Source organism: Zeugodacus cucurbitae, chromosome 3 (genome assembly GCF_028554725.1).
Source record: "Zeugodacus cucurbitae isolate PBARC_wt_2022May chromosome 3, idZeuCucr1.2, whole genome shotgun sequence".
Lineage (NCBI taxonomy): Eukaryota > Metazoa > Arthropoda > Insecta > Diptera > Tephritidae > Zeugodacus > Zeugodacus cucurbitae.
The window spans coordinates 40,742,581-40,752,475 of NC_071668.1; the positions used below are offsets into that span (position 1 = coordinate 40,742,581).

General features: G+C 33.2%; 1 protein-coding gene across 1 annotated transcript in view; it reads left to right on the top strand.

Moving 5' to 3' along the window:
* LOC105219691 (apolipophorins) overlaps positions 1-9,895 on the top strand; it is a 133,209-nt gene that overhangs the window by 115,793 nt on the left and 7,521 nt on the right. The window contains exons 19-21 of the mRNA XM_054227646.1: positions 7,348-7,490; positions 7,552-7,641; positions 8,707-9,257. Of these exons, the coding sequence (XP_054083621.1) occupies positions 7,348-7,490; positions 7,552-7,641; positions 8,707-9,257 (784 nt within the window). The remainder of the gene's footprint in view (positions 1-7,347; positions 7,491-7,551; positions 7,642-8,706; positions 9,258-9,895) is intronic.

The window sequence follows — 9,895 nt, forward strand, 5'->3', positions numbered from 1 at the left end:
TCGCCGAAATCGGACCATAGGTTTTCAAGGCCCCATATGTATATCGAACATGAGGACCTCGGTGCTTCTAACCTAATATTAGGGTTTCCAACTTTCAATGGACTTTATTCAATATATATGACGAATATGTGGGTCAAATTGTGTATTATATAATATTAATAAAGTTAAATAAATAAATTGCAAGAGTATAAAATGTTCGGTCACACCCGAACTTAGCCCTTCCTTACTTGTTATTAATCAAATTTTACCAGGTGTTTCATGGCTTCGAAACATTTTACAATGGACAGAAATAGATAACGTTGAAAACCCCTTAGATGTGGAGAGAGACAGATAACAATATGCAGCGATAATTAAAATTCTTTGATTTTATTTCACATGTAAACGTTATATTAATCGTAGTACATAAGATATCGGTAGCCCATTGCCCGCGGAGCGCACTGAGTGTACGTGTGAAATACATGTTCTTGCAATCATTATTACACCATAGAAGCGATGTCAGGTCAGTTGCTTGCTGACTTCACAGCGAGCAAGACATACAATCGGGGTTCTCATTTACTACTCTGTAGCAGCAAAATTTCTAGAATTATTGCTATGCTATCGCTACCGCTCTCACTTTGTCGAGAGCCACAGCATAACAATGTAAAACTATGTGCTCTACTCTGCTCCGAGTTTTGTTAGGTAAAAAACTATAGCTGGAGCGGGAGCAAAAAATTAAATTCTGCGCTATGGGAGCGGTAGCACAGCAGAGCTAATGAAAATTTTCATGTGCTACAGCTCTCGCATGTGTTTGTTTGTCAGAAATCTTTTCGAAGCATTGCACAGAGCATAAAATTCATAGTAATTGAGTATTGTAATACATTTGGAATAGATGATATACATACTTGTAGATGACAGAAAACAGTAATACTAGGTCAGCTGAGTTGCTCTCAACACTCATACACTCTCACGAAATAAATTGTTTGAATGTATGGCTTTGCCGACCACTGCCCAGTAAAAAATCCGATCATCCAAAGGTTAAGCTTAGATCGCTCCTTTGGGAGTAATGGATTACTCCACAATGCTCCGAGGCCATGCACTTATTACTCCTTTTTAACATAGTATGTCCTTACGGGGGATCACTCCTTTTGAACTCCTAATGGAGGGCAAACCGAATATTCTTTAAGCTCTTTTTGACCTCTGAAATGAGAGCAGAGGGAGTAATCTTCTTTGTCTCCAGAAAAGAGCAGAAATCCGACACAAAAATATAAACAGTGTTGTAAATTATTGAAATTTTTTTATTTTTAAGATATAAGAAATAGTAATTCCCTAAACAAAAATAGTTATAATAATTCAAAATAATATTGTTTAAACTTCTTCCACTCACCTTCTTTCATACACCTAATAGAAATAAAATAAGTGGTGTTGAATTTCGCTTCTTTGCTTTCTGTTTCATTTCACCTAATAATTTTACGCGTTCCCTTCGAAAGGGTTTCACCAAAAAGTATTTTGAGTTTAAATGTATAATAGGTTGAATAGGTATAATTTGCTTTAAGTTTATGTATTTTAAGAAAAAAAAGATTGGGCCGCCGGGATGCTTGTTGATCGGAAATTGTTACGAAGAAATTACGACTTGCGCGTGGCTGATCGCTGGTGATATCAAAAAGAATATAAAGATATCCGTTGTCGATCCCTTTTTGTATAGATGTTGGCAGACACGAGAGTGATGTTATCGCCTTGTAGTTCGGTACCATCGGAGAAGAGCTAACGATATAACTAATTCCGAATCATTAGCACCGGTCCCAGCCCGATTACATGCAATGTTATTTGACTAACGATTTTTACATTGCAATGTCCTACGAGAGTAATCGAGCGGTGCGACTCTGCATTACCAGTCACTGGTGAAAGGACTAGTTCCAAAATCGTTAGTGAATCGCTAGTACAGAATCACTAGCGTTTTCGTTAATTCAAAATGGCTAGTGATTTGACTAGAGACGCTAGAGGTTCCATTAACGCTTGTGGTTCTACGCCTGAGAAAAACTTTTGAAAGCAACACTTTTACAAAAAATAATACAAATATTTACGAAATACAAAGAAATATATTTATTTAATTCATGTACAAATATTATTATATTCTATCTCCTCCCTTTTTTCGTCCTTAAAAATTATCTTACATTATATTATTCTTATATACTAATTATTTATTTTCTTTATTAATATTACTTTTAATTAATAGTTATTTTAATAAATTTTTACTTATTATTGCAAAATACATACATATGTATGCAAAATAAAAAATATTATTAGTTTTTAGTATAATAATGTTAAATTGATGTACTTATAATAATATGTTTTCAATTATATTAAGTATATACCTGATCTATGGTAGATAATCCCGCGATGGTTCTATGGTTGTAGAGATGGGTGATCTGCGGTGATTTTGTAGTTGTTTGTGATGATCCGGTGTTGGCGCCTCCGTCTGTGGTTTTTTGCCTTCTTCTTTTGTTGCGTTCTTAATCTTAAATTAAATTTCACTTTTTTGCACATTACTTTTTCACTATATGTAAAAATATTCTGTAATTTTCCGTACACAAATTACGCATCTTCCTCTTAATCGGAAAAATGTGAAATGACGCGTCAAATTTTTGGAAAAAAATTGTGTGACAAAAGAGAGAGAGCGCGAAATGAAAAAACAATCCAGAGTAGTGTTTTTAGGGGTGGGTTTTGCCAATTCATTTTTCGAGTAATGCCTCGTTGCATTACAAATCATTAGCGAAAAGACTAATTACTAGTAATGCATGAAATCGCTAGTAGGTTTAGCGCTTTAGTAATCACTTGACACCAGCCGAACTACTGGGCGGTTTAGCTTATATGTGTGTTGGTATGCAGTGTGTATGTGTAAATCTCTCGTGAGTGATGTATGGTGTGGATTGTAGGTGGTGGTGAGTGTGGTGAATGTAGCGTGTTAGTGATGCGTATGTTGAATGTAGTAAATGGTGTGTGTCCAGGGTGTTATTAGTTTTCCGGGATTGAATGTTAGTGTGATATTTATGTAAAGTATGTTGGTGGAGCATAGTGGATTGGCTCATTTAGCCAAATGTTAAAAGTTGGTAAATGGTAGAGGTAATTTTAATATTTACGTTGAGTTGAAAGTCGGAGCAGATGAATAGGTCTTTCCGTTTCGATTGTAAAGTCCCCACATGATGTAAAGTTTTCTTTAACGGATTCTGCAAAATATGAAAAAATAGCATATAGATATTAATTACTTTAACGAAATATAAAAAACTTAGATCTCACCGAAAAACAAAAGTTTTTATTTTTAATCCGCTCTTATGTCTGGAGGCTTTGATGGACCAATAAAGTAGACTATTTTTCAATTTATTTTTGCACTAATCGTCTTGAGAATAAATATACTCACATTTTTATACTCTCGCAACAAAGTTGCTAAAGAGAGTATTATAGTTTTGTTCAGATAACGGTTGTTTGTAACACCCAAAACTAAACGAGTTAACCAAAGTGATCAGGGTGAAGAGTGGTGTTCAAATCCGAATTACTGTCTGTCCGTCGGTCCGTCCGTCTTTGCAAGCTGTAACTTGAGTAAAAATTAAGTTATCTTGATGAAACTTGGCACACTTATTTCTTGGCACCATAGGAAGGCTTTCAAAAATTAGCAAAAACGGACCACAAAATGGCGAAAACCGAAAACACATAAAGTGCCATAACTAAGCCATAAACTAGAAAAAAATTGGTAAAAAGGATCGTACTATGAATGGGCATATTTGGATGTAATTTTTTTGGAGAAGTGGGCGTGGCCCCGCCCTCAAATAGGTTTTTTGTATATATCTCGCATACCAATAAAGCTATATCAACCAAACTTTCTGCAGTCGTTTCTCTTAGCCACTTCTTAATACAGTCCAAAAATGAAAGAAATCGGATAATAACCACGCCCACCTCCCATTCAAAGGTTAGGTTGAAAATTACTGAAAGTGGGTTAACTCACTAAAGAAAAACGTCAGAAACACTAAATTTCACATAAGAAATGACAGATGGAAGCTGCACTCAGATTTTTTTACAAAACGGAAAATGGGCGTTGCGTCGCCCTCTTATGGGTCAAAAACTATATCTCAGGAACTACTCGACCGATTTCAATGAAACTTGGTTTGTAATAGTTTCCTTACATCCCACTGATATGTTGTGAAAATAGGCCAAATCGCTTCACAACCACGGCTACTTCCTATATCTCGTACCATAACTTTGAATACGATCTGAATCGTTTACTTTACAATATATAAATTAAGCACTAGTGAAGTTATCGGTGCAGAACTTTGCACAAATACTATGCTTATAGTGTGTCAGTCCCATTCTAAAAATCGCCGAAACGGACCATAGGTTTTTAAGGCCCCATATATCGAACACGAGGACCTCGGTGCTTCTAACCTAATATTATGTTTTCCAACATTCAATGGACTTTATACAATATATATGACGAATATGTGGGTAAAATTGTGTATTAAATAATATAAATTAAGTTAAATAAATAAATGGAGAGATAGTATAAAATGTTCGGTTACACCCGAACTTAGCCCTTCCTTACTTGTTTATAAATAATTACATACATTTTACTATAAAATATCAATTTTTACCCGTATAATAACTTTATACAAATATTCGCGGCACTTGATTCACGTTGACGTGTTGATTGCAAAATTCAAACTAATTAAAATTGAGAAAATACGCTTTTATAGAACATAAAATAGTTTCACAATAATTAACAGTTATGATCAGCCTTTACGCTTTATCCTTTATTCTTATAAAGCTCATTTATTCATCCAAAATGTATTAAAAAGCGAGGAAACAAACGATTTTTTTAAAAACTAAAAACTAACTAACTAAAGGCCTTTATTGCTCACATAATGCACGAAATGGATGAACAAATCATTACTCCTTCTTTACTCGATTTTGGTGTAAATCCAAAGATTTTTTACTGGGTGGATTAACCGACAGATTTTTACGCACATCTAAATATATTATTTCAAGTTCAGTGGTCGGCACGAGAGTAATTGTGACTGTGTAGGTGAGCACGAAAGAAAGGACACCCAGTGAGAAACATTCCATTTAGAGAATGTTTTCCATTTTTTCATAAAACATGAATTTTCGTACTCGTATATTCATTTTAGTTATTTTATCATTAAAACAAATATTTTAGATCACAAAAGTCTTAACCTTACTGTCTTTAAACAGCCTAAATCCATAAATATAATACATAACATCAAACAACATTCATTACAGTAAGGCATTTCGCGCAGGGCACTTATGCAAAGTGCCATAGTCACACGCGATGTTCATTCGTTGCGAAACGAAACGTTGTGATACGAAACGCATTTTTTATAACATTTTGCAGTGGTGCCACTGAGGAAGTGTGGAGATTTTTATTAGACTTCTTGGGTATTTATTGTTTTCTAATTTTCGCTTTATAGACTCTTCTTATCCAATATCAAGCCAACACATACATTTATAAATATATATTTTAGGATAAATACAAAAATGTAAATAGAACAAAATATTAAAATATTTCAAAATCGTAGATATTTTAAGTCAACATAAACAATAATGTAACTTAGTTTTCTTCAAATATTTTAGTAACACATATATTTATTTATATTTTATAAAAAAATTAACACCTTAATATATTCTCTTAAATTTTAAGAAAAAACTTGTACCCAGATATGTATTTTCGTAAATGTCATTTAACACTGCTAAATATACACACATGTTAACTCCATTTAAATAAAAGTTGATAAGAATTCAAAATCACAAAAAAACTTATCGTACAAAAAACGTTTATTTCCGCGGGATTCTCAGTGGTAGCTCGTCATTTTGACTGTCAGCTGTTCAGTAGCCCATGATCTGGCTTTGTTGCCAACATCAATGAAATGAGTTCATGGGCCCTCTCAACAAGCAAAATAGAAGAGTTTCGTATCATATTATCCATAGCTGGTTCGACAACGACTGAACGATAGAGCATAAGCGTACGTGTGATCTGAGTCGGCACAATTGTGCCAAGCAGTGCTGACCACTGATCTAGTTGTACTCTCGCGACAAAGTTAGAGAGTATTATAATTTTGTTCACATAACGGTTGTTTGTGTCACCTAAAAATAAAAGAGTTAGATATGGGGTTATATATATATAAATGATCAGGATGACGATCGGTGTCGAAATCCGGATGTCTGTCCGTCCGTCTGTCCGTCTGTACGTTTAAGCGATAACTTGAGTAAAAATTGAGATATCTTAATGAAACCTGGTACACATATTCCTTAGCACCCTTAGGAGGTTGGTATTGAAAGGCGAAAACCGAAAATATATAAAGTGCGATAACTAAGCCATAAATACAGTTATAAAAGTATATTATTCATATTTTGATGTAATTTTATAGAAAGTGGGCGTGGCCCGCCCCTATCAAGTTTTTTGTACATACCTCGTAAACTACTAAAGCTATATATACCAAACTCTCTAGAGTCGTTTCATTTAGCCATTTCGTTATATAGTTCAAAAATTAAAGAAATCTGATTATAACCACACTCACCTCCCATACAAGGTTATGTTAAAAACTACTAAAATTGCTTTAATTCACTAAGGAAAAACTCTATAAATATATTCAACTTAAAATTTCAACTTAAAGGTGATACAGAAGAGTTGCAATCAAATAGGTATACACAGCTTGAAATGAGTGTGGCCTTATGGGTCAAGAATCATATCTCTTAAACTACTCGACCAATTTTAATGAAATTCGGTTCATAACATTTTCTTGGCATCTCAATAATATGTTTTGAAAATGAGCCTAATCGGTTTGCACGCCTATTTCTATATACCAGAACTTTGAAGTCTATCTGAATCGTTTACTTTACAATATATAAAGTAAACACTAGTGAAGATATCGGAACCTAACTTTGCACAAATACTGCAATTATGTGTGACATCGCCCTTCCGTCGCCGAAATCGGACGATAAGTATTCAATGGCCCATACATTGAACGTGAATACCTCAGAGCTTCGAAAATATGTGTAAGTCTCTCAGGTATTTTGAAGAAATTCAGAGGGAATATTTTTCTTCTAATAATATGTCTCCGTGCTAAAAATGATTGAAATCGGGTCATAACCACCATTAGCTCCCATATACCTAATATTAGAGTTTTCAAACATTCAATGGGGTTATTACCATATATACGCCAAATGTGTGAGTCAAATTGTGTGTTATACTAATAACATTGAATAAATAAATTGCGAGAGTATTAAATGTTCGGTTAAACCCGAACTTAGCCCTTCCTTACTTGTTTTCAACCATATTTCTATTGTTTTAAATACTCCTTTCAGCTCGAGCATATTTGATAGACTCAATGTTCTATATAACACATGACAAACGTTTTGTCAATCTGAAATCGCAATACACCAATTCCAGTTATATTTTATCGCATGATTTTTGGAACAACACTTTTACTCTCACTATGGATTTGACGGTATGTTTACAATACAAATATGATATTTTTTAAATTCTATAACTCAATAATATAATTTCAGACTATTACACAGGATAATATTGAAATTCCTATGGCTACAATCAATCTTCTTGCTAAAGGTCATTTATTCGAAATTAATCCCAAAACCGATGTGAGTACAACCACAATTTTATAAACAAATACTGTTTGCAGTCGTATCTTTGTAATCAAATTTTTTGGTATGTATGAAATTGACATATGCACCGCTTATGCGATTATAGTCGAACCAACAATACCAGGCGAATCCTGGTCGCTCTCCACCTATTTTTTCCAACTAAGTAGAGGTCTTTCCACCAACGGGTACTGCTTCGAAAACTTTTATTGCTGGAGTGTCTACGTTCATTTGGACAAAATTATTTAACTTCTGAACTATATAAATATCGTGATATAACTCGTACAGCTCATCGTTCCTGCGGTATTCACCGATGTTAATAATAGATTTCGTACTCGCATTGATAAACTATTTACTTGGGAGAAAAGTAGGCAATACGAGATAAATTCAGTTAGATACATACATTAAATGGTTTAAGTGCAGATGATCCTTTGAATTGTCAAATAAAATAAAAGATTTCAAACATTCCTATATCTCACCAATAATAATTAGCACAAAAAAGGAAAAAAAAGACATTCTGCCGCTAGTGGCTAGAAATTTATAGAGACTTCTACATGAATTTAAATTCAAAAGATATATTAGATTGCCATCCAGATCTAAGAGAAAACTACGAAACTTTAAAAACAAAATAACCAATAAAAAAAACTTTCATATAGTTATTGTTTATAATTTACCTAATTTATCTTAAGGAATAGTCCATATTTTTATTAGGTTAAGAAAAGATCCACAGATGTAATAAATTTAATTCCTTTGGTTGAGTGCATGTAACAAAAATTATTACCGAAAGTGAATATGATAAATAAAATCGGGCTTTATTAGATATTGTTATTAAAATAGACATTTAGTATATAAAGCAAGATCTAGTTAAGAAAATATTTAAACTATAGCCCATGGTCTAAATTAATGAGATAACATTACATACATACATAAATAACTAAGTATTGTATCTTATTAGAAAACAATGTTAATACTGCTATGTTATTTATCTGATAAAATCATACTGTTTTCTATTTGAATGTATGTACATAAATATTTATAACTTTTTAACTTATCTATTTTCGGTAGACACTTATAATTGATGGAATGTCAAATCCTATACTACCTATTGCAATCGAAGATTTGAACGTATATAGAGACTCGGATATACTTATAATGAAGTGTGATGCTGGGTTTAAAATTGAGTGCAATATGAAATTCAATTTGTGTTGGCTCGAGCTTAGTGGACGCTATTTTGGTCAAACTGCTGGATTACTAGGCACAATGAATAATGAACCTTTTGATGATTTTATTACTCCCTCTAACATAATTGGAGAATCGAATGACGTTTTTACTGAAGCTTGGAGTATAAATCGTTGTAATAAAATATCCATCAATCAGTCAAATGATTCAAGTACAGAATTTGCCGAAATATGTCACCAACTATTTGCGCCTTTAAGTCATTGTTCAAGCGTTATGGATGTGGAGCCTTTTTTAAATATATGTATGGATTTGGGTTATATGAATCGGAAAAATCCTAAATATTCAAACCTTAGGGGTCCCTGTACAGCAGCATTAGCTTATATTGAAATATGCCAAAATGCTAAATTACCAATGCGTGTTCCTCAACAGTGCGTAATGTAAGTATATAATGAAAATTATTAAATTATGTCCGTTCTCTTCGAATGTAACTATATTAAGGATTCGCTATTACTATTCTCACAAGTGTGAGAGTAAAAATATGTATTCTTTAACCCACTTAGCATTAGAGTAAATAACGAAATGGAAATAATATATGTATGTGAGAGGATAAATATTATAGGTAAAGAAATAATGCAAATAAAACACACAGTCATAGACATTTGATTAAACGCGCTTAACATTTTTGAAAAATTTCCTATTATAAGTAATGTACCCGCAAGACGAGTAGAGTTATTTATCTTATGGAATATTGGTTACCGGTAAAGAAAGCTTGTATTATTATTTTGGTCTCTTTTGTTCTAGCAGCAGGAAAAAAGTTACCATTTCTCCTCTTTTACGGCATGTCGGTGTGATTATCTTACTCGCTCTCTCTCATTGATTTTGGTGCCAATGCTGCATATGTCTTTCTGCTCTAATTTTTCTTTGTTTTGGAAAGCATATGTCACTCTGTGGTTAGCAGAGCCCCCTGTAGTAGTTTTTTTTAATCAGCCATCTATCAGTGGAGACTGTTCGATTTATCATTTTCAGGGTAACCCTTTAATCACAGGTATTGGTCATTTCTTGGGTCACCGTTTCA